This window comes from Brassica napus, chromosome C3 (genome assembly GCF_020379485.1).
Source record: "Brassica napus cultivar Da-Ae chromosome C3, Da-Ae, whole genome shotgun sequence".
Classification (NCBI taxonomy): Eukaryota; Viridiplantae; Streptophyta; class Magnoliopsida; order Brassicales; family Brassicaceae; genus Brassica; species Brassica napus.
In genome coordinates, this window is record NC_063446.1 from 16,211,831 (window position 1) to 16,238,496 (window position 26,666).

General features: G+C 37.5%; 1 protein-coding gene and 1 non-coding gene across 2 annotated transcripts; both read right to left on the bottom strand.

Moving 5' to 3' along the window:
* Positions 1-1,706: 1,706 nt before the first annotated feature.
* LOC106386318 (transcription factor UPBEAT1) lies at positions 1,707-3,229 on the bottom strand. Its single transcript, XM_013826178.3, has one exon. The coding sequence runs from the start codon at positions 2,958-2,960 to the stop codon at positions 2,571-2,573; it is 390 nt and encodes a 129-aa protein (XP_013681632.2). The 5' UTR covers positions 2,961-3,229; the 3' UTR covers positions 1,707-2,570.
* Positions 3,230-12,932: 9,703 nt separating this feature from the next.
* On the bottom strand, positions 12,933-13,039 carry LOC125584661. The gene has a single exon (XR_007321571.1). It is a non-coding gene; the product is annotated as a small nucleolar RNA R71 (small nucleolar RNA).
* Positions 13,040-26,666: the final 13,627 nt, after the last annotated feature.

A 26,666-nucleotide genomic window follows, 5' to 3' on the forward strand; every position in this document is an offset into this window, starting at 1 on the left:
GGCACCCCACTATTGTGTGACCACGCAGATATGAACACATTTCTTACAGTATATTTGAATATTCGGAAAGAATGTCCATATGTAGTTTACATCTCCTTTTATGGATTAGTCTAATCCTTTCGATAGATTCGAAATATCCAAAGATTAATCGAAAAAGTGTCAAAAATATCTCTTTTCCGAATCCCATATATATTAATAGATAAACATTTAAAAAGTTATAACCTGTAGTAATTAAAAAAGTTGTCATGTTGAGTTGTCACGTAATTGGAATGCTAATTTTGTTTATGTGGCGGCTTGAGAATCAATTGAGAATTTTGTTAGTCCAAAATTAAATTGCTAAGGAATGTTATATTATATCGTATGTCTATTATGGACCATTCATTTATCAAATTAAAATTATTATATTATTTCCTTAAATAAAACATACGGAATTGCCTAATGTGACTAAGATATATACAGCAATTAATGATTTTAAATAATAAAGATTTGCTAACATTCTATTTACTTTTTATCATTTTTGTTCAATTATTTATTATTAAAATAAATAACATAATTACATTAATCATATAATAAAAATTTAGATTTTTTTTTTGTATATGTTGTATTTTGAATTTTTCAAAACGAGTATAAATTACTAAAACTTTTAAAAGTTTCGCATAAACTCTTGTGATCAAGGTTTAATTTTTTTTCTATAATAAAATACAATGATTATAAAATCATATGAATAAATAATTTTATTTTAATAGGTGTTTATGTTAATATATATATATTTCATATCATTTAAATTAAACTATACATCATATGAAAATACATATTTATATTTTGATATTCGCGTTGAACATATATTGAAAAGTTAATATTTTAATTTTTAAATCTTCATTGTTTTTTTTAAACGATTATAAATTATTGAAACCACTAAATATTTCACATTATAAAAAAAAATCGTTGGTGTGAAATTTTGTTACACAAATATGCAAATAATCATAAAATCATATGGGTAGAAACCTCATTTAATAAATATCTATATTAAAAGTATATTATATATCTATGTTAATATCATTTAAATTTAATTATATATCATATATGATACATAAGATTGGTTTTTTTTATTTATTTACCCTTAAATGATTGCGAATAAACAAGAGCGGTCATTTGATTTATATGTGCACGCCAATTTATTACATAATAGTAACTGATTTCTTAGTTATTTAATATATAATTATTATTTTATTATTTCATAATATGCAGAAAAACATTAAATAAGTAATAAATATAAAATATTTATTCTGCTCAAGGCGCGGATTTTAACCTAAATATGTATCTCTTTAATAATTTTAATTCTTAAACATTTTCTAAATCTCAGTCCAAAACAAAATAACGAAATCAGAATAAACTCAAAAATCAATATTTATATCGAGCAATAACCAAAATGAAAAAAACGATACAAAAATGAGAAAAATATTGAAGATAGATAGAATTGGCACGTGAACGTAAACTTCTCATAACCATAATTAACTTTTAAATTGGTAAATCATGATATAAAACCGAGCTGCCATAGTTTCATCGTAACCAAATAGTATGTCTGAGATTTTTAGGCCTAAATGTTAGGTTCTTATGCGATAAATGATTTTTTGACTTAAAATATTTTTAAAATTAGGATTAGTTCATCAATAAACAAATTATGTAATTAACAAAAAAAAAATTTAGAAAAATTTTCAAGGGCCAAAAATATTTATTCAATCAAGAATATAAATTTTATTTTTTCATAGGATATTTCTTAAATGATTTTCATATAAATTCAACATTGCTGAAAATAGTAAAGGACATAACACAACATGTCTTTTTCTAATTTGGTATGTTAATTCGGGGCCCTCAGAGCACCATTATTGGTGGGATGAAGAGAGAGAGAAAAAAAGTCTTTTGTTTTGTTTTTTTTTTTCTGGTCGTTGGAGAGTAATTGACAGCCCTTAATTAGGGGTTTTTCCCTTCGCTTTTTTCTTCGGTTTTCATCCCCCTCTTCTAAGGGATGTGTTAAGGGACTCCCAATAATAATGCTCTCATATGATACTTAGTACTTGTAAAGCCCAAGGTTGAACGCTCAGTATGCAATAGTTCTTTTGGTTTTATTAATGGCCTCCCTATATATGCATTCTCTAACTGAACACAATTTTCAATGATTTCTCTTGTTTTAAAGTTTCGTTCTTCTTTGTTAATTTATCTAAACACCTCTTTTTAAAAAGAATTCTATAACTCATCGTTCGTTAATAAATGATGGACTGCGCACAAAACTACTCCCGTACAATTATAATCAAAATTATGAATTGGTATGTTTAAAACTTTTTAGATATTTTTATCCCCGAAACATCAGTCGTCTGTTAGGAGCGATTTCTTCTTTTTTTTTCTTGCGGTCTACATCAGCAACATAAACCAAATTCTTTTCTATATACCACAATGCAAGACACTCGAGATGATAAAAGTAAACTCGAACAAAACAAAAACTAGAAACACTTATTGTAATTATAATGATTTTAAATCCCAGAAATATTTACAAAAATATAAGTTGAGGTCATTTAAACACAATCAGTTTCGGTCAAAACCTGAACCATTGTCTGCATAACTCTCACTTTCATTTCCAAAGCGAAAATATAATCCGCCGTTTGTCTAAAGAGCCCATCCAAACCTTCTGATGAATTGGTGTTGGGAACTAGCTCTTTCAGCGTCTTGACGCGTCTATGAATTGCGCGGCATGGTCTTCTGTGAGCTTCTAGACTCTTCTTCGGTCGGATCATGATCTTCTTCACAAGTGCCCTTCGAGCTCTTTGTTTTCTCATCAAAACCCAAATTGATTCCTTTCTTTGTCCTTCCAATGTTACTCCCATTATTGTTAGTGTGTATTGGTTAATGTGATGAAAGAATGTTACAAAGATGATATAATACGATGCAAATATGAGACGTCTCATATGATTTATATAGACATAGATAGATATAGATAAAGGTAAGTGAACTTTAGATATAACTTAAAATGGAGATTACAGCTTCTGAGAAGGTTCTCTTTTCTATCCCAAAATAATTGGATGATATTTGGACAAGTGTCCAAAAGGGTGTTTTGTTTTGTGTTTTTAAATGTTGTTATTGATGGATAATTAGGGTTTAGCTCAGATTAAAGGACATGCCATCAAAATACAACTCGATGCACATGCACTCACATGATTTTCATCATCACCCAACTCTCCTACATGCTTAAAACACCAATTTTTTCCCCGTTCACATCACCATAAACACCCTGTCTTCTCCTTTATTTCACTCTATAATTTTATATGTAATTATCTTCTTTAACAAAAAAGAATGTAAAATCTTAATGCTTTATTCTTTATAGATTATATAATTATCAAATTTACAAGCAATGAATGCAGTCAGTATATTAAGGAGGTGATGCTTGAAATATATGAAGTTGATAAGATGAAAATAAAATATTATGGAATTTGTGTATGTATATATTTTCTGATTCATTACCGATTTTAGAAACATGCATCGACGTTTTGATTTTCCTACGATGCATTTTGTTTGAATTGATTTCCATTTTTTATAGATAATGATAGTATATATGGCTAATTGGTTGTCATAATGCCTTTGCTTTATTGGTCTTTTGTATATAATTATTTCCAGCTAATATAAGCCGGCGCAACTAATGAACAATTAAAAACAAACTAATCCCAAGTAGTTGTAGGTATTTTATTTTTCTAGACAAAGTAGATAACGATGTTGGCGGATGTAATAAGGTTTTGATTTAAAAAGACATAAGAACATGCGGATATTCATTGTTTCTTTTAATTCGTGGAGCAATGTTGATCAGACATCCTCGGAGACTTTTAGATTCAACGTATTCTCCCATCGCCGTCAACACGAAACAATGTACTTAGTAGTTCTCTTATACATATATGTACGTCTCATATAACATTAATTATAGAAATTTGAATGATTGAGAGAATGAGCTTAACATTAAGCATGATTGAGGAGCAGTATATGTGTATAATTTATGATGGGTCGCAAAGTTAACGTGAGAAGTACGTAGCTAATTAAGGTAGGCTTACATAAATATAAAAAACTAGCCATGATAAAAAGGTTAGTGGTTGAAATTGATCGCTTGTTAGCACGTTGTCTGTTATATAAGCTCAACGTGCATGCACATGTTATATCCTCCTTATTTGTCCTCCTTATTTGTCTAGGCCACCCAAAATATATCAATTTTAGAATATCAAAATACTTTCATATTTTCGGAAATTATTACCTTTTTTTACAACTTTTCACAAAACCAACATAGTATCAAACTCATTTTGTTTCATGTATGCTAAAAAAATTAAAAAAAAACAACCATACAAAAAGATAAGGGATACATATATAAGCAAAGCGGATGAATTGAAAAAAATGATAATATCATACGACGGTAATCAAGCCACCGACACTAGCGCCACTTTCACCGCCTATTCTGACCACATCGTCATCTCCGGCATTGCTTTCAATGTATATATATTATCTAAGATATATCCAACTGTGTCTTCTAGCAAGATTTCAAGATCAGGTTCCAAATGTTTCTTACATTAATTATTATGTTTCAGAATACATATATGTACCACTCATGGCTCATTTAGTGAACCTAATGGTACAAGCTGTAGCTGTGAGGATGCTTGGAGACATATGTCGTATCTGTAGTGGAATTGGTACAAGAAGTTTCTAACCAATTCTACGTTAAGGTATGTTACACAAATCAAAACTCTGGGGAATGTAGTGAAACTGGTGATGAAAACCCTACTGATTTAGAGGATGATAAGGCAGAGGAAATTGTAGATGAGTCTGAGAAAGAGAAAACATTACTAAAGACGATGATCATGTGAATGGTGAAGAACAAGAGGAGATTTTGGATAAAACCAATCCTGCTACCTGAAAAATAGTTGATCAAAGTTCAAAAGATTTTCTAGTGAAAATAGGTCTATGAAAAGAGTACATGAGAACTATGTATTTCCAAAGAATGGTCATGGTAGACATTTTCTTATAAGTATTACAAACGAGAGATGAAAAATGGAGATATACAAAACATGAATGGGCTAGTTTATTCAAAAGCATCGGACAAGGCATATTGTTTTTGCTGCAAGTTGTTCGGGCAAGATCAAGATGTCAATCAGTTGTCAAGCAAGGGGTTTAATGATTGGAAGAATGACAGGATAAGATTGAGCCAACATGAAACTAGTCATTGTGGCGCAGCGTACGAATGGGTGAACGGTCGATCTAAGAATTTAAGGTTCTTCGAGACCTGTTCTTGGATCGATCAAGAGTTTCTTTCGATAGCTTCTTGAGACCAACTTCATGTTTGATGAAATAAATCGAATAGAACAAAGGATACAAGCAAAGCTCTTCTTATTATAAAATCAAATGTATCCATCATAAGGGTTATAGCTCCCTTTATATATAGATTCTAAAGCCACAAATCAGCTTAGAATAGGAAATAGAACATTAATCTAGAAAAGGAAATTTAACGAAAATCCTAAATAAAGAAAACCAATCGATAAACACGATAATTTGAATTATCATGTTGGCGCCTGAATATGGGATGCTGCTGCATTAGGTCCCCCCGGGTGAGTAGGATTCGACTCTGAATTAGGAAGCGCGTCCGGAGGACTATACTTGGACAGGTAACGAACGTTGAAGACGTCTGAAGTGGTTATATCAGCCGGAAGCTCGATACGATACACATTATCGTTTATTCTTGCAGCAACTTTCAAAGGACCTATCTTCTTGGACTTGAGTTTGTTGTAAGTATGAGAAGGCATACGATCACTGGTTAAATGAACCCACACTAAGTCGCCTGCCTCAAAGACCAAACGGCGGCGACGAGAATCAGCTGCAGTCTTGTATTTTGAAGCTGATGATTCGAGTTGTTGTGTCGTCCGAACATGTGTCTCAAGAAAGTTGTCGACGAAAGCTGAAGCATCACCATGTAAGCGTGTTTGATCCAGAAGGAAAGAAAGGTCGACAGGAGCCCGCGGCAAGATACCGTAGATCACTTGAAACGGGCTTAGGCCTGAACTCCGATTGACGGATCTGTTATGTGCGAACTCAGCTTAAGGTAGACGAGCATCCCAAGTACGAATTGCGTCGCCTACTAAACAGCGTAAGAGATTACCCAAGGAGCGATTAACAACCTCCGTCTGACCATCACTCTGTGGATGATATGCAGAACTCATATCCAAACTAGTATTGAGCAATTTCCAAAGAGAACGCCAAAAGTGGCCAAGGAAACGAGAATCACGATCAGACACGATGGAAGGCGGAAGACCGTGTAAACGGTACACCTCTCGGAAGAAAAGGATGGCGACCTGGAGAGCGTCAGTTGTTTTCTTACATGGGATAAAATGGACCATCCTGGAGAAGCGATCAACGACCACAAAAATAGAATCAAATCCTTTTTGCGTTCATGGTAAGCCAACCACAAAGTCCATGCTTATATTCGTCCACGATTGCGTTGGAATAGGAAGTGGCATATAAAGACCTGCGTTTGATGACTGTCATTTAGACCTCTGGCACGTGACGCAACGTTCCACAAATCTCTCAACATCCTTTCGCAATGAAGGCCAGAAATAAGACGTGGAGACCAAGTGAAGCGTACGATCTCGGCCTATATGACCTTCACCATGAATTTCTGAAATCAACTTGAGGCGCAGGCTACAGTCGGGGATACACAACCGACTATCTCGGAACAAGAAACCATCACACAAAGTATATGGAGATGGAAGGCCAGTAAGTGCAACCGAGAAGAATTTCCCAAAGAAAGAACCAGACGCATAAAGATCTGCAAAGGTACTGAAACCTGTAACGGCAGTGTGCATCGTTGTAAGCAATGCGTGTCTGCGGCTGAGAGCATCAGCCACTCGATTTGAAGATCCGGACGTATGTTTTATGACGAACGTGAACTGCTGTAGGTAGCTAATCCAAGAAGCGTGTCGTGCTGAGACATGTCCTTGAGTACTGAGATGTTTCAAGGCATCATGGTCGGTATAGAGAACAAACTCACGATGAAAGAGATAATGTCGCCAGTGTTTTATTGCTTGGATTACCGCATAAAACTCGACGTCATATGTGCTGTAGCGCAGGCGCGCATTGGAGAGTTTCTCACTAAAAAGGCGATGGGGCGGTTCTGCTGGCTTATAACCGCACCGATACCGGTTTTTGATGCATCTTTGTGTAACTCGAAGGCTGCATTAAAGTTCAGGAGAGCAAGAATCGGAGTGCTGCATAACTTATCTTTGATGATTTGAAACGCATGATCAGTCTGAGAGGTCCACATAAATTTTCCTTCGCGAATGCAGCCGGTAATGGGCGACATGAGGCTGCTGAATTGTGGAACAAATCTGCGATAAAAAGAAGCGAGACTGTGAAAGCTTCGTGTCTCTGTGATTGTTGTTGGTTGAGGCCACGTCCTAATTGCTATGACCTTGCTAGGATCTACAGAAAGCCCCTGATCGGAGAAAATACATCCCAAGAAGTGGACCTCTTTGACGCCGAAAGCACACTTTTTCCTAGTGGCGAAAAATTGATCACGACAGAGAACGGACAGGACGGCGCGCAGGTGCTGGATGTGTTCGTCGAACGAGGAGCTAAAAATTAGAATATCGTCGAAGTAAACGACCACAAATTTGCCAATGAATGGGTGCAATGCCTGATTCATGACACGCATGAAAGTATTAGGTGCATTAGACAACCCGAAGGGCATAACCATCCACTCAAAAAGGCCTTCCCGCGTTTTAAAAGCTGTCTTCCACTCATCTCCCGGTTGAATCTGAATTTGGTGATATCCACTGCGCAAATCGAGTTTGAAAAACAAAGAAGCGGTACCAATCTGGTCGAGTAAATCATCTAGACGAGGAATCGGAAAGCGATATCGCACTGTGATCTTGTTAATGGCTCTACTATCAATACACATTCTCCATGACCCGTATTTTTTTGGAATGAGTAAGGCGGGGACAGCACAAGGGCTGAGGCTCTCACGTAAGAATCCTTTTGAAAGGAGTGCTTCAACTTGACTTCGAAGCTCCTCATGCTCAGATGGACTCATACGGTAGTGGAAAAGATTAGGCAAGGCAGCATCGGGGACCAAGTCTATGTGGTGATGTATATCTCGTAACGGTGGTAATCCAGATGGGAGGTCGCCGGGGAAGACATCACTGAACTCAGAGAGGAGATCGTGAAGTTGAGGGGAAATAGATGGTATAGTTTTTGATAATGGTGATAGTACAAGAAACAGAACCACTCCTCTATCTCGCATCAATGATTCGAACAGGGCACGTTGGAGGAAGAGGGTTGGTGTTTGTGTATCTGAAGGTATCGAAGGTGGTGATGGCTTTAAGACAAACTTCTTATTGATGAATTGGAAGCTATAAGTGTTGAGGAAGCCATCATGAAGTACACAGCGATCATATTCCCAAGGACGTCCTAAGAGAAGATGACATGCATCCATTGGAACGATATCACAATAAGTTTTATCATGATAAGAGTCACCTATCGAGAAAGAGACCAGTGTGCGCCGTGTCACTAGAAAGTCATTGTCTTGCTGCAGCCATGCTAGCTTATATGGGTGCGGGTGGGGTTCATCGGGTAGAGAAAGTTTTTTAACTACATTGGAAGAGATCACATTCTCGGAACTTCCCGAGTCTATGATGAAGTTGCAGACCTTCCCATTAATGGTACACTTGGAATGAAACAAGTTGTTGTGTTGAGGATCTCGAGGCGTACCATGTTGGGCCAAGCACAAACGATGGAGCATCAAAGACAAACCCGTATCCGCGACTATTTCTTGAATTTCATTATCGTCATCATCATAAATTGGATCCGTGTCCTCCATATTGTGTTCATCGACGAGGATACCACGGCGAGCTCTGTTGGGGAATGCTGATTGGCGATGACCAATCTCTCCACAAGTGAAACACCTAAACCTAGCAGGACGGTTGTGTTTAAGTGAATCTGCAGCAACGATAGCTGTCTCAGTCTTGGCGACGTTTGTGTTGGTAGGAGTTGTTGTGCTTGTCGGGGTTGTTGTTGTGGAGCGGGTCTGTCTGTTGGAGCTCCAAGCTGGGAATCCATTACGAGATTGAGCTTCGACTGTTAAGGCTTGCTGATGAGCTTCTGAGATCGATTGAGGACGAAACAGATTTAATGTGAATTGAATTTGCTGGTGAAGCCCTCCAATGAATCTCGTAACCAACTGTTGTTCGGTATCACGTAACTCCACTCGGTTAATCATCTTGAAGAAGTCCATTGTGTATTCATCAACTGTTCTTGTTCCTTGCCGTAGGTTCTGAAATTTCTGAAACAGTAGTTGATCATAGTTATAAGGCCAAAAAAAAAATTTCATCTCACGCTTGAGTTTATCCCAAGTTGAGATTTTTGTTTTCCCATGGCGAGCTCGAGTTGTCTTGCTCTGCGACCACCATGCTGCTGCTCGATCACGGAAACGGATTGCAACAAGGGGAAGACATTGATCTAATGGAATTTGTTTGAATTCGCGAATTTCTTCTACGGTTTCAGACCAATCAAGGAGCTCTTCGGCGACGGTTGAACCCTTGAACTCCGGAATTTCGAGTTTAAAACTCGATTTCCATGTAGAGTTGTGTGGTTCGTTATCAAAATCTGAATCTGACCCGGAATTGTTGTTGTTTCGGCGTCTAGGGTTTTGTTGGCGTAGCGGCGTAAAAGGAATGGCCTCATTGTCAAAATCTTCACGGTTAAAAATCTGGTCGTTATGGCGGCGGGGAATAGCTGGTGCGGCATGTTGAGTTGCCAACGCAGCTATAACGGCGATGAGATTTGCGACCTGTTGTTGCAGATCATTGACGGATTGTTGGGTAGCAGGGAAATCATCATCTGCCTGATATTGCTGAGAACGGGTTTTCCGAACCATCGTAGCTGTTGAAAAAGTTTCGGAGCGTAGCAGAGCTCTGATATCAACCTGGCGCAGGGTATGAATGGGTAAACGGTCGATCTAAGAATTTAGGGTTTTTCGAGACCTGTTCTTGGATCGATAAAGAGTTTTTTTCGATAGCTTCTTGAGTCCAACTTCTTGTTTGATGATTGAATCGAATCGAACAAGGGATAAAAGCAAAGCTCTTCTTATTATAAAATCAAATGTATCCATCATAAGGGTTATAGCTCCCTTTATATATAGATTCTAAAGCTACAAATCAGCTTAGGAAATAGAACATTAATCTAGAAAAGAAAATTTAACGAAAATCCTAAATAAAGAAAACCAATCGATAAACATGATAATTTGAATTATCATGTTGGCGCATGAATATGGGATGCTGCTGCATCACATTGTCATATTGTGTGCATGAGTAAGTGGATATAATTAGAGTTGAGGCTGAGTAAGAAGCAGACCATTGACAAGTGTCTTCAAAAAGAAATCAACGAAGAAAGAAACCATTGGAGAAACGTTTTGTTGACAATAATTTCATTGGTAACAACTCTTGTTAAACAGAATTTAGCATTTCGTGGGACTAATGAGAAGCTTGGTAAAAAAAAACAATGGAAACTTTCTGAATTTTGTTGAATCATATGGAGAGTTTGATTTAGTCATACGAGAGAACATCAGACGAGTTAAGGAAAGTGAGACTCACTATCATTATTTAAGCCATACGATCATGGTGAGTTGATTGATATGCTAGCTTCTGAGTTTAAACTTATAATCATCAAAAACGTTCAAGAGGCAAAGTATTTTTCGGTTATTCTCGACTGCTGATATCTTGCATATTTACATTGTTTTATCTATTCATCCATGAGCATTTTCATCATATAGATTAGTATTTAGCCATTTCTAGGTTGCATTTCGCATTCATTGTCCTTATTAGGTGTTGGAGTGTGCCATGGAGTGATTTGAGATGTTTGGGAGCATTGTGATCCAAAAGGAGGTGAAAGATGAGCATGGATGGAGCCTTTAGAGAAATCTCCTGTTGCTAAGATTTTGTAGAGACACAGAAAATTGAGTTAGCTTTCTAATGGAACTGGTTTCAAGTCATTTGGAGATGTAATGAAGGAGTTATGATCAATTTACTAGAGGCATATCCATCCTGGTCGAGCATCGCAGAGTGACCTCTCAGAGCGACCTACCGAGGTTGCTCCCAGCCAGAGCGACCAGCCAGAGCGACTAGCTCAAGTCACTCCCAGCCAGAGCGACCAGCCAGAGCGACCAGCTCAAGTCACTCGCGTTTTGACGGGTCGAGACACAAAGAAACGCGTCGGGAGTGACCTCCTGGAGCGACTATGCAAGGTCACTCCGCGTGTTTTGCTTGGACGATTTTTATGTTATTTCAGCGGCCTTTTGGTCATTTGTTTTGATGTTTTTACACTTTCTAAGCCTAAGTTAAGTACTTTTGTAAGTCATTGGAGGCAGATAATCTCATTTCTAGAGAGAAGAACTAGTAAAAACTTCTTTTGATTTAGATTTCATTGCTTTCATCTTGTGTTCTTGTTGATTTCTTATATATTTCTCTACATGATTAATCTAAAATCCAATATGGGTTTAAGAGGAATCATGGAGATTAGTGAGTAATCACCTTTTGAATTCATGGGTTAGGGAGATTAAGGGTGATTAGGTTAGTTCTAGGATGTTTTAGTGTAGATCATTCTTGTTCCTTGCTAGTAGAGTATTCATAATGCATCTTCTGAGTTGGCCACTCAAAATTTGATCAATAGACATTTCCCACCCAAAAGGTGTTTGATGAAATGCCTGAGACAACTCTCATAGGCTTTTAGTATACTTTGCCAAAGACATTTGTTGTTAAAGGTGCTAAAATAGCTAATAGACTTGTTAATAATGATTGCTTTCATATTATTCAACCAAAGACATTTGATGTTTGAGATATGTTAGCAAATGAGCATTCATCTAGACATAGAGCTTGCTTAGAATTGTGTCTAGGCTTAAGGTTGATAGTTTGATTGATCATTTGTCATCCTTAGTTCGATACTTGTTCACCCAAGGTCTAATCCCTATGTCCATGAGTTTTCTTTTCCCTTAGTCAAGAAAGTATCATTCTGTTATTGCTTTCTAGTATTAGTAGTAGTTTAAAACTCATCTAAATCATTGGTTGCATTTAGATTAAGTGAGTACTTGCATTCTCGGTGCTTTGATATCCCCTCAGAACTGGTTCGACAATCACTATACTACAACATTTGTATTAGGAGCTTGAAAACTCCTAACATCAAATTGGCGCCGTTGCCAAATTCTGAGTAGATTTAAACATTGAGATTTAGTCAATTGCTTGAGACTAAGTCATTTTTATTTTCTTTTGTTACTGATTCTCCTTCTTCACCTCCCTTTACTTTACAGGTGTATGAACTTGAGGAGCAAGGGTTCATCAAACCTAGTTCCAAGAGTCGCACACATCAGAGCTTTAAAGAGAGAGTGTGCTAGAAAGAGACGAGAAGAAGAGCAACAGTCTCACTTGCAGAGCTTGGATACTGATATGGGAGACATACCTCAAAATCATGCCAACAACGTTCCACACAACCAACAGCGAGCAGCTCGACCCATTGGCACTTACGACCGCCCCAACATACATGGTCATAGATTCGGAATCTGAGCACCAGCTGTGGCAGCCAACAACTTTGAGGTCAAGTCAGGACTCCTCAACGTGATCGAGAACAACAAGTATCATGGCTTGGCTCTAGAGGACCCATTTGATCACTTGGATAGGTTCGATAGCTACTGTGGGTTGTCAAAAACCAATGGTGTGTCTGAGGATGCCTTGAAGCTGAAGTTATTCCCTTGCTCTTTAGGGGATAAGGCACGTCAGTGAGAGAAGTCTCTACCCAGCGACTCTATCACTACTTGGGATGAGTGCAAGAGAGCATTCTTGGAGAAATTCTTCTCATCCTCAAGAACTGCTAAGCTGAGAAATGAGATCTCCAGTTTCCAACAGAAGAACTTGGAAGGATTCAGTGAAGCCTGGGAGAGATTCAAGGGCTACCAAGCTCAATGCCCACACCATGGTTTCTCTAAGGAGAGCTTGCTGAGCACATTCTACCGTGGTGCTCCTCCTAAGTACAGGGCCAGACTGGATACAGCTAGCAATGGGTTCTTCTTGGGGAGAACTGAGGAAGATGCAGAGGAGCTAGTTGACAATATGGTAAAGAGTGATGCAATCTACAGTGGAGACCACGACAGAAGCAGTCGAACAGATGATAAGCAGATGAGGAAGGAGTTGAAAGCTCTACAGGATAAGATAGACATCCTCCTTGCTGATAAAGCCACACAAGAGCAGCTGCACTTTGTTGGTAACCCAAGCCAAGAGACACCACCTGTTGTCCATGAGGTTGAGGGTTTGGAAGGTCAGGAAGAGCTGTGTTTCATCAACAACAATGGTAGCTAGTACAAAAAAGAGCCCAACTTTCAGTACAACAACTACCAACAGAAATCCTATCCCAACAACCAACAGAGTGGTTATCCGCCTCGAAACAACCAGCAAGGCAGCTATCAACCTCAGCAAAACCCCTCATCTGGTTCCTCTGCTCCTCAAGAGAGCAGCACTGACACCTTGCTGAAACAAATCTTGGAGTCTCAGACTAGAAGTGAGAAGCATGTTGCTTATGAGTTGAAGAACCTTCATTCCAAGATTGATGGGAGCTACAATGAGCTCAACAACAAGTTCTCACATCTTGCTTCTACAGTCAAGAATTTAGAGAATCAGTTTGCTTCCATGAACACTCGCCAGACTCGCCAGCAAGGATCTCTACCTGGAAAATTTGACCAAAACCCCAAGGAGGCCAAAGCTATCACCCTTAGGAGTGGTAAGCAGTTACCTCCTACAACCCTCACCAGGGATGCTGGAAAACTAGGTGAGGAGGTGGCCATCAACTTAGATGATGAAGTGGTGATTGTTGATGAGAAAATCAATGATGAAATCTTGGAGAAGATTGTGGAAGCCAAGGGTAAAGGAAAGGTTGGGGAAGAGAAGAAAACAGTGAATAATGGTGAAGTTCTTACTCCAGCAAGTGAGAATTCTTTTGTTCCTCCTCCCTATGAACCCAAACTACCATTCCCTGGTAGATTCAAGAGGCAGCTGCTAGAGAAGTACAAGGCTTTGTTTGAGAAGCAAATGAGTGAAGCTCAGGTTGCAATGCCCATCATCGATGCTTTCATGTTGATTCCTCAATACAACAAGTTCCTGAAAGATGTTGTAGCTGCAAAGAAGAAGGAAATGGAAAGCATGATGATTCTTACCCATGAGTGCAGTGCCATCATCCAAAGGCTTGATGTTCCAGAAAAGTTAGAGGATCCAGGATGCTTCACACTACCTTGTGCTCTTGGACCTATGGTATTTGAGAAATGTCTCTGCGATTTGGGAGCTAGTGTCAGCGTGATGCCTTTGTCTGTTGCAAAGAAGCTTGGATTCACTCAGTACAAGAAGTGTAGACTCTCTCTGGTGTTAGCTGATCGTTCAGTGAATTACCCTGTGGGCATCTTAGAGGACCTACCTGTGAAGATTGGAAGGTATGAGATACCAACAGATTTTGTGGTGCTTGAGATGGGTGAGGAGGCTCAAGACCCATTGATTCTTGGAAGGCCATTCCTAGCTACAGCAGGAGCAATTGTTAAGTTGAAAGAGGGTACGATTGATCTCCATTTGGGTAAAGGGCATGTTCTCCACTTTGACATCAAGGAGAAAATGAAGAAACCAACTGTGTTCGGGCAAGCCTTCTACATTGAAGAGATGGGCACTCTTGCTAATGAGTACCTTGAAGAGTTACCACCTGAGGACGACGAGGAGGGAGCATCTCCCTCTACTCATTCTCCATAGAAGGTAACCCACTACTTTCCCTTGTATATACCATTTCGTTTTTGCATATTAGTTTTCTCTTTTTGGGTATCTCTCTCTCCTTGACAACACAGAGACTGTGTCATTTAAGTTTGGGGGAGGTACCAAGTATTTGATCACGTTTGCTTTGATGATTTTGAGTCTCATGCATTGCATTATACATATATATTTGCATAAAAAAAATATTCATTTAGTTTGCATCATTTGCATTTCTAGGAGAGTCTAGAGCATATAGGTTGCATTTACTTGCATTGGGAGCAATGATTTGAAATGCCTTGTAAAGAACATTACTTTGCACCTGAGTAGCTTATGCACCTCTCAAAAACACTTGTATGCTTCGAGCTTTGAAGACTCTTCCTGAAACTTGTTGATTGCTGAAACTCAGTCTTTGAAGCCAACTACAAACCCTATTTGAACTGAATGAACTTAATGCTTCTTGCTCATGGTCCCTTGTGTACTGAGTAATGGCTATACACACTTGAGTTGTCACATCCTTTATGCCAATCTTATTTTGACAAACTCTAGTGGTAGACCACTCCCAAAAAAAAAAACCTTTCCCTCCTTTTAAGCTTTCATTGTTTGAGTGAGGCCTTCTTCGGAAAGTCTTACATGTGCATAATGTTGAGAGTATCGGGAACGACAATGCTTGATCTTCATTCTTGCTAGATTGGGCACTCTATTATCTAGCTATAGGTGGGGGGTGAGAGTTGTGATTATGATTTGGGAGCAATGAAAAAGGAAAAGAAATGACTCTTTGTGTTTAAGTGAATTGTCTTATTGGGATAAGTAGAAAAACCTCTAGCTCAAGTTATGAAAAGTCTTGGCCCCCATCTAAAAAAAATAAAAAAAAAGAAATAAAATATGAAAAGAAAAGAAAAAAAAAAGGGGGGGGGGGGGCTAGCAAAGTTGTTAGGAGCTAAGTAATGTTTTGAGGTTGTGAAAAATCCCTTGTAGATTTCAAAAGAGAAGGAGTTAATGTTCTTAGGATCTTTTGGTGAGAGATGTGAGTTGGGTTTGACATTTGGGAATGATTGTGTAATTGTATGTTTGGGAAAAGGGTAGAACAATGGAGATTGAGCATTGTATGCATGAGTTGATCCCTTTCTTAGATATATTATGTGCAATGTCAAGTCTACTTGTTTCGAGAGTAAACCACCTTAAAGATCATATGTTTTGAACCTCTTGAATCACTTGAATAAAAGCCTTCCCTTACCCAACCAAATGATTTGGACCAACTGACCATTTGCAAGAATTCACCTAATGTTTTGTGTTTAAAGAGTGTGAGAGTTGGTTGATTTGAATATGTGGATGATTGATGATGAGTGTAAGGGCAAAAAGAGTTGAGATAGGCCTAGAGAAGCTAGAGTGTAATAAGAGAGTGTGCTAATTGTGTGTGCTAGTAGTGTTTCTTTTGGCTATGAGCTCCCAACTTCAAACCTCTCTCCCTATGAGTTCTAGAAAGTTCACTTGTGGACAAGTAAAAGAACAAGTTTGGGGGAGTTGATATCTTGCATATTTACATTGTTTTATCCATTCATCCATGAGCATTTTCATCATATAGATTAGTATTTAGCCATGTCTAGGTTGCATTTTGCATTCATTGTCCTTATTAGGTGTTGGAGTGTGCCATGGAGTGATTTGAGATGTTTGGGAGCATTGTGATCCAAAAGGAGGTGAAAGATGAGCATGGATGGAGCCTTTAGAGAAATATCCTGTTGTTAATATTTTGTGGAGACACAGAAAATTGAGTTATCTTTCTAATGGAAGTGGTTTCAAGTCATTTGGAGATGTAATGAAGGAGTTATGATCAATTTACTAGAGGCATATCCATCATGGTCGAGCATCGCAGAGTGACCTCTCAGAGCGACCTACCGAGGTCACTCCCAGCCAGAGCGACCAGCCAGAGCGACTAGCTCAAGTCACTCCCAGCCAGAGCGACCAGCTCAAGTCACTCACGTTTTGACGGGTCGAGACACAAAGAAACGCGTCGAAAGTGACCTCCTGGAGCGACTATGCTAGGTCACTCCGCGTGTTTTGCTTGGACGATTTTTATGTTATTTTAGGGGCCTTTTGGTCATTTGTTTTGATGTTTTTACACTTTCTAAACCTAAGTTAAGTACTTTTGTAAGTCATTGGAGGCAGATAATCTCTTTTCTAGAGAGAAGAACTAGTAAAAACTTCTTTTGATTCAGATTTCATTGCTTTCATCTTGTGTTCTTGTTGATTTCTTATCTATTTCTCTACATGATTAATCTGAAATCCAATATGGGTTTAAGAGGAATCATGGAGATTAGTGAGTAATCACCTTTTGAATTCATGGGTTATGGAGATTAAGGGTGATTAGGTTAGTTTTAGGATGTTTTAGTGTAGATCATTCTTGTTCCTTGCTAGTAGAGTATTCATAATGCATCTTCTGAGTTGGCCACTCAAAAGTTGATCAATAGACATTTTCCACCCAAAAGATGTTTGATGAAATGCCTGAGACAACTCTCCTAGGCTTTTAGTATACTTTGCCAAAGACATTTGTTGTTAAAGGTGCTAAAATAGCTAATAGACTTGTTAATAATGATTGCTTTCATATTATTCAACCAAAGACATTTGATGTTTGAGATATGTTGGCAAATGAGCATTCATCTAGACACAGAGCTTGCTTAGAATTGTGTCTAGGCTTAAGGTTGATAGTTTGATTGATCATTTGTCATCCTTAGTTCGATACTTGATCACCCAAGGTCTAATCCCTATGTCCATGAGTTCTCTTTTCCCTTAGTCAAGAAAGTATCATTCTGTTATTGCTTTCTAGTATTAGTAGTAGGTTAAAACTCATCTAAATCATTGGTTGCACTTAGATTAAGTGAGTACTTGCATTCTCGGTGCTTTGATATCCCTCAGAACTGGTTCGACAATCTTTTATACTACAACATTTGTCTTAGGAGCCTTGAAAATTCCTAACACCAACTGCAGACCAGATAAGAGTTATAAGGAACAACTGAGTCTTATTATTAGATGTGTGTATGACTCCATGGCTAAAACACAAGTTGTGACATTTTTAGAAGTTTCAGATAAATCTGGAGAAGGGCTTTTCGAATTGCTTTTTGATACACTGGCTGGTCTCAGTTTGAGTACTGATGATGTGAGAGGGCAAGACTATGACAATGGATCCAGTATGAAAGGAAAACACAAAAGAGTACAAAAAAGATTGCTGGATATCTCAAGGGAATTTTAAACACTTTGTGGTTGTCATAGTCTTAACTTGGCACTTTTTGATATGGCTAAAACATATAAAAAGTGATTGCATTCTTTGGAATCATTCAGCGGATATATTGTGTGTTTTCATCATTTACAAATAGGTGGGAGCTATTTAAGGAGATGGTAGGAGGTTACACTTACGTCATTATCAGAAACCATTGGGAAAGTCGCGTTGAAAGTGTTCGAGCAATTTGATTACAGGGTCCAGGAATAAGAGTTGCATTGGATTATTTGGCAGAAAAGTGTAATGATCTTGGAACTCACGATGATGCTGAATCTCTTGCTGCAAGTGAAACTCATGGAATTGGAAATTTTGAGTTCATATATGGTATGGTTGTTTGGTATGATCTTCTATTTACCATCAATACAGTAAGTACGACGCTACAATCAGAGCATATGGATAATTGATAGTGCCCTTGTTCAGCTGAAAGGGTTATAGTTTCTTATTTGAAAAACTACAGAGAAACTGGAAAAGCATGAGCCAAGACTATTGCAGAGTCTATGGATATCGAGCCAGATTTTCATGTGAAGCAAAAGCACATTATTAAAAGGAAAAAGCATTTTGATGAAGAGATGGAAAGAGATGATGACTTTGAGAATCTACGTGAGGAATGAAAGTTTAAAATTGACTTTTTCTAAGAATCGTGGATCAGGCTATAGTATCTCTTCAATTGAGGTTTGAACAACTTGAAGAATATGAGAGATTTTTTTTATCTAAAGAAGCTGAGATTAGAAACAAAGGATGGTTTAAAAGCAGCATGTATCAACCTTGAAACTTCTCTTAAACATGGTGAGATTTCAAACATTGATGGAAATCATTTATTCATGGAAATTAGAGTTTTTAAAGAAGTTTTACCAAGCGAGATCAAGAAGGCCGTTGAAGTGTTAGACATTAAAAAGGTTTTAAGGTCGTTGTTATCCAAATACTTAGCTTGAATATAAGGTGATGTTAACAATTCTAGTTTTAGTTGCTTCCGAATGAAGTTTTTCTAAGCTAAAGTTAATTAAATCTTACTCGCGGTCGAGTATGTCAAAATAGCGATTGAATGGCATGGCTATGTTGTCAATTGAAAGAGGCATGGTTGGGCAACTTCATTATCAAAGGATGATGAATTTTGCAGAAGAAAAAAAATGCAAGGAGAAGTATTTTTTTCAAAACCCATAAGTTATTGTTAGTTTGGGGAGGGGGGGGGAACTTATGTTTTACTAGGGGTATTCCGGCGCTACGCGCCGGGTTACGGACATTGATTCTCTTTTGAATTCCATTAGTTTCATTTTTCATCTGCTAATTGTTAGTCCAATCTAGTTTGAATTATTAGGTCTTGCTAATTAAGAGTTGAGGGTCGGGAACTAATAATTGATTTTATAAGTACATTTTATTGTTAGTAGATCTCATTGTGTCATGTCAATGCGTTTCTGTCTCTTGCTAAGTGAAAATGAAAAAGTTTTTACTTATGGGGCGATGCATTTTATTGTTTTATGTATGTATTGAGGATTTTATTCATTTCTTTAATTTTAGGAGTCAGTAAAGGAAAAAATAAATTTTAAAAAAATATTCAAACAATCAAATAGTTTAATCCTTTGGGTACTGCCCCTAGTTTTGTGTAACACACAGCTCGGTTATTCTATGCCTGTATGAAATTCAAAGCAAAAAAATTAATTCAAACAATCAAATATTGAGCCTTTGTACAAAACAGTGACACACGTAAGATGATTAGAATTGACCTCAAGTCTTTTTGATTTTTTTTTCGCAGTGTGATGTTTCACAGCATCATGATACTTCTGCTCATTGAAGAATTCATTACCTGTATTACAAACACACCAAGGTGTTAGTATAACTCTTTTTACCAAAATATTTTTGCAAAACCAAAATAGCTTTCTCGTGCTCCACCTCACCAATACTGAGATCAAATTATTCTTCCTGCGCCAACTCTTTCTTGACGTTCTCTGCCTCATTCAGCATCTTCAACGTGTTTAGGTTGCGGTGCTCCGTAAGGGCTTTATATAAGACTCAATCACAAGTTCAGTCTCTTGAGACTTTTTTTCCATCTTTCTCATAGACTTTTTCAACAGCCTTATCACAATCCTTGATGCACTCATCATACTGAATCAAGCAAATTTACATTTAGACTCAACTTTGAGCCAAGCAAATCACTGTAGACTACATGAAACTATACCTTCACTCATCATACTGAATCAAACATGATCATATTTACACTCAACCATGTACCAAACAAATCAATATAGACTAATATACATAAGAACTATACATTGATTCACTAATAATACTGAATCCAAACATGATCAAATTTAGACTCAACCACATACCAAACAAATGACATAAAAAGTGTAGACTAATTTACATAAAAACTATACACATATACAAAAGACTATACCTTTGCCATCTCCAGATTACAGCAGGATGATTTGTGATAAAGATATATATATTCAACAATAATTTCCATGGCTTTGAGTAATTCTTTATAGTGTTTTGAAGTCATTGTATGCCGAATTCTCCATCTTTTTCCTTCAAAGCTTTTATCTTCCTCTCTTTATTCTCCAAAGTCCGGCTCAGGTTCATGCTTCGGTTCTTGTTTCTTCTCTACCTCATGCTCCTTCCTTGGAGGCACAACAATCTTATCCTCCTGATCCACCGCTGCTTCACCCGCCTAAATCCTGAAATGAACATTCAACAAAATTCCAAGAGGTCGCATCACCATCTGGTCTTTCATATAAAGTTTTGATATTCTTAAGGTGTATATGGATCCACTACCAAATGTTTAGGAAATCAAGTGGCTTCACAAAAAAAAAAACATATCGCTGAATAGTCCGTTATTAGTTTCTCCAACACATCCAAATGGATCCATGATGGCGTGTCAGACACAAAACCTTAAGGGTCTGCCAAACATGATTGTGTACGCTACGTTGCTTGGATCAATGGCAAGCCCCTTCGTATAAAGTAAACGTTGATAACATCCTTGAACTGATTCATTCCTAAGTGAGCAGCTCTGTGTAACCTGAGAATCGATGCTAGGTTCATTGGTTTTGACAAAAAAAAAATATGATCGGACTATCAAAATGGTTAAATACGTACAAAGCTTTAATAAAACACGGTCGTTGCTCGGCGTAGTTAAATCGGCGAGCAGAGTAAACAAATTCTGCCACTGATGGATTTGATGCTTGAGAGAGAGAGAGAGACCTTTGGGATTTGGGATTTCGGTTTTGGTAGGACTGTTCATCCCAAGCAGTGGAGACATTGATAGGTGAAGCAGTCTATTACAGAGGAGGATGCTATGGCCGATTTAGTTAGAGAGAATAGGAGTAAATGGATGGATTAATATAACCTGAAGATAATTGAAGCCGTTACAAAGACGTACGCGAAGGCTGTGATATGTGAAGAGTCGGGAGACAATATGAGCTGGGCCTTGACAGAAAAAAATAAATAAAGCCCAACGATTTAATCCGAACAAAACATGTAACCCAAACTTTTTCATGGAAACTCGACGGAAATCAGCTTAAAAATATCGCCACGTGGAAGAAATTGCAATGATGTGGCACATTGTGAAGAGACCCAAATCCACTTTATTTATATAGATAGATAGATAGATAGATTAGTAGTTTAGCACTTTTATATTTACTACTAGAGTTTATTTTAGTTAAAATTTTATGTTATGAATTTTACCAAAAAAAAAAAAAAAAAAAATTTATGTTATGAAATACCAGTCCCCATTTTTTGTTTTGTTTCAAGCCCTCGGAATATCAGCACTGACCGTGCAAATACGTAATGATTGATTTTAGTTTCGACGGATTACAAGATACGTTGTTTGTCGCTCTTGGCAGACATTACTACAAATGATACGTCATTTCTGCTGGTGGCATCGATATCATTTTTGGTTTTGTCCAAATCTTTTTTTGAGGTACATATATTAATCCATTGGCGGCATTTTTTTAGTTTTAGTGTTGTGTTTTTTCTTTAAAAAGTAATGATATCTTGTGAATTTACATGTTTTTAACTTCTTATTCTTGCATGGTTTGGTCATTTAGAGTATCATTTAGGCACATTTAGGCTGCATATCATTGCATTTGTACATATCAGGTGTTGGAGAGCACCATAGATGAGTTAGAAGACTATTGGAGGAATTTTGAGTCCAAAGAGTGAAAGATGAACACGGATGAAGGCCTTAAAGATCTCTTCTGAAGCTCAAAATTTGTGGAGACACTGGAAATTGAGTTAGCTTTACAATGGAGGTGGTTTCAAGTCGTTTGGAGCTGTATTGAGGGATTTATGATCAAAATACTACACACATATCAATATGACATTCCTAGCGGCCAGGCGTAGCGGCAAAAGATGGTCGCTACAGAAGATAGAGCTGAGGCGCCTAAGTACCGTAGCGGGAGTGTGTAGCGGGTTAGAGAGACCGCTATAGTTGAAGCGCTTTCTGTAGCGGTCTTCCGTAGCGGCATAATGAGGTCGCTATGAGTTCAAGAATGCGAAAAAATCGGCTAAGTGTCCTAGCGGCCACCCGTAGCGGGCATTTCAGGCGCTACAGGCGTAGTGACCTCTTGTAGCGACCTTTTATGGTCACTACGGAGAAAAATATCTGTTTTTATGGGTCAACCCCAGCTCGAGTTTTAGTAATATATAACTACTTTTTAGACAATAATGGGGGATCTATCTACTTTTTTATGAAGAACACAAGAACTCTTGAGAGAGAAAGCTTGAATCTTTAGTTTCTTTTCTTCTTATTCTCTTGAATTTGCTTGTTTAATCCTTGTTTATCTTTATTCTCTGTTGTATCTACTTGAATATGCTTCAATCTATTATGAGATTAAGTGTTTTCATGGAGATTAGTGAGTAGTTTCCTTAAGAATTCATGGGTTAGGGAGATTAGAGTAACTTAGTGAAGATCTATGGTGTTATTGTATTAGATCCTTGTATGAACTTGCTTGTTGAGTATTTTTAATGCTTGTTTAGTCTTGATCACTCTAAACCTGATTTCTAAACACTTCTCATCAGACATGATTAGATGAAGTGTTTGAATCAACTCAACTAAGCTCTAGTGAGATTAGCCAAGGACACTTGATGTTAAAATTGCTAGATAGTTATTAAACTTGAACTTAAAGATTGCTTGATTGAATTAAGCCAAAGACATTTGATGTTTAATGATTTCTAAGCAAATGGACATTTACCTAGACATAGGACTTGTCTAAAATTGTGTTTAGACTTAAGAGATTACTTTGATTGAAAGCTTGTCACCTAGATTGGATCTTAGTTACTTGAAGTCAATTCCCAATACCCATGGATTCACTTGTTTAAATTGATTAAAACCTTGTTGTATTGCTCTGTTTGCTATTGTTAGTTGTCACACACTCACCACTATTGAATCTACTTAGCTTAAGAAATGACTTGTATTCTCACTGATTCACATCACTAGGACTGGTTCGACATTCACCCCACTATACTAAAACATTTGCAATAGGCAGAAAATCCTATTACCAAATTGGCGCCGTTGCCGGGGAACTAAGTAGATTTGTCATTAGGATTTCAAACTTTCTTGAGACTAAGTTTTATTTTCATATGTTTTATTTTGCTTTGTTTGGTTACTAATTCCCTTTCAAGTGATTGCTCTTTTGCAAGATACATCCACAAGAGAGGAAGATCATGTCTCTTGACTTGGAATCAATGCTCAAGGCTATTTTAGAGAGTCAAGAAAGGGTGATATCTAGAAGCTCCACATCTTGTGAAAGAGCTTATGAACCAACCACCTCATTGGAGTATCAACCACACGGAGACTTTGGTCAAGGACACCAATATAGATATGGTGAGAGACACCAACCTTGGGATTTAGAGTATGAAGAAGAAGAAGATAACTTCCCCCAAGACTCAAATGAAGAAGACATCACCAACATGCTTGAGAAGTTGTTGGAGAATCAAGAAAGGGGAAGGATTGAGATGGAAAGGCAACTTGATTCTTTTTCTAACAAGATAGATGCTAATGGCAAAGCTCTTAGCTCAAGGTTGGATAGAGTTGTAGCACATGTGAAGTCTTTCAACAACAACATCTCTCACATGATCGAAGACCAAGAAGAAAGCGCCACTCCTCTTCACAACGCCAACACTTATGAAGCACATACCACATACATGGAATGTGATTTTGAAGAGGAAGCTCAGCTTGAGGATGATTTTCAACATGAAGCTGAAGAGCCTATATACGAGTCTAAATCACTCTCTGAATGCATGGTAGATGAGAATCTTATTATAAGATCTGAAGAACAAACCAAGACTATGACATTCATGAGTCATTATGCAAACATCGATGAAGAAGAAGTAGGCTTTGTTGAGAACACTCTTGAAGATCTGGGTGATGAGAATTTGGTTGTTGAATGCGTTGAGGAGACAAAAGAGAGCTTGGTTTTTATAAACGAGCTCTTGAGTGAAGAAGAAACGCGTGTGATCCCTGTAGCCAAGGAAGAAGCAAAGGGTGAAGAGTCTGTGGAGAATCAAATGAATTACATCAAAGAATCCTCCGAAGAGGTACAAGAAGAAGAGTCTCCAGTAGAAAAGCCCTTTCAGAATCACTTTGGTATTCTCTCCACCAAAGAACTTAAACGTGATGATCCAAGGAAGATACCATTTGAGGAAATCAGGATGAACGAATTCAGGGGATGGTTCTACGACGAGTATGATCCTGGTGATCATGGTTGTCTCGATAAGGCCTTATGTGGGCCACCTCTTGCCTGAAAAGGCTCTGCAGTCAAGCTTAAAGACTTAAAACAAGCGCACTTGGGAGGCAGTCCACTGTTATCTTTCAAAGGTCAATCAAAATCGCTAGAGGTCAAAAGACGATGCTTTCTCTGTCTACCCTCCTCTGAACCAGCCAATAACTCCAAGTAAGTGTCAATCAACCTTGTACATATTTAGTTTTCATGTTTATCTTAGATCTCTTCTTTGAGCTTACTCTCACACAAGGGACTGTGTGAAGTAAGTTTGGGGGAGAGTCTACTATCTCACATTGTGTTTTGTTTTGTTTACTTGTCATGAGTCTCATGCATTGCATTGCATAGAAAATTTCAAAAAAAATAAAAAAAATAAAAAAAAAAATTTAAAAAAAGATTTGTGTGTTTTGAATTATGCATAGGGAGCCATGATTGAAATTGCCATGAAAAGAACATATCTACAAGCATCTCTTGAGCCTTGAAAACTCTTTTTGAAACATGTTGCTCATATGATATTGACATTGTTCTTGAAACCAATTACAAACTGAACTTGGGCATAATGAATTTAATCTCTCTTGCATATGGGCACTTGCATACTTGATCATGGATTTCATACACATTTGGGTTATCTTATTCCATGTATTATCCTTTGATTAACCCAAATGGCACTCCCCTACCCTTGAACCCTTGCCATTCTTTGAAACCAATATTGATTTGTTGAGTGAGGTCTCTTATTGATAGCTTGTTATGTGCAAAATCTTGAGAGTATTGGGAGCGACATATGTTTGTTCTCATCTATTGCTAGCATAAGATCCTCATTTGAACTAGCATCTAGGATGGTGAGTGAGTTTGTGTGTTTTTAAGTTGTTATATCTTGGGTTTGAGAGAAGAAAAAAAAAAAAAAAAAAGATCAAAGAGTGTCAATAAGAAAAGAAAACCAATAGGAACCAAGAAAATAAAAGAAGAAAAACTCTTAAGTGTGTCAATTAGAATTCCCCAAAGTAAAAAAAAAATGAATGAAAGATCATAATGGGGAAAGAAAAAGAGTGTCAAGTTCTTAGTTGGTTGATCATGTAAATAAAAAAAAAAAAAAAGAGTTCACTTGGTGAGAAATGTGAGTGAAGTGTATATACTTGGGTTTTGAAATATAAAAGATGGGTAGAATTTGTAATCACTTAGGAAGAAGACTAGAATGATGTGAATGAGCTATGTATGCATGAATTGCTCCTAGTCTTAGATAAATTTTGCATAATGATCATGCTCCTTGTTCTTGAGTGATTACCACCATTAAAAAGATTGTATTTGAACCTTTCTTTTCATTCATAAAAGACCATTAATCTACCTAGCCAAGTGATTGAGATCATGTGCCCATTTGTGAGAATCCACCTTGTGTGTGTGTGTGTGAATGAATGTGAGAATTGGTTGAAGTTACTTGTTGATTGATGAGCATTGCACTTTGTATAAAGAAATAAAAAGAGTTTGATAGGCATTGAGAAGCTAGACTGATAAAAGAATGACCAATGATTGTTTGCTATGATCATTTGGAATGTTGTAGAAGAGCTAGGATGTGTGTCTTTTGGCTATGAGCTCCCTTTTTCAAACTTTTTCCTTCTTAGGACTTGAAAGTTTACTTGAGGACAAGTAAAGGACTAGTGTGGGGGAGTTGATATCTTGTGAATTTACATGTTTTTAACTTCTTATTCTTGCATGGTTTGGTCATTTAGAGTATCATTTAGGCACATTTAGGTGCATATCATTGCATTTGTACATATCAGGTGTTGGAGAGCACCATGGATGAGTTAGAAGACCATTGGAGGGATTTTGAGTCCAAAGAGTGAAAGA

Coding starts and splice junctions, on each gene's coding strand:
- LOC106386318 (XM_013826178.3), bottom strand. CDS start 2,960: ATGAGACGTCTCATATTTGCATCGTATTATATCATCTTTGTAACATTC.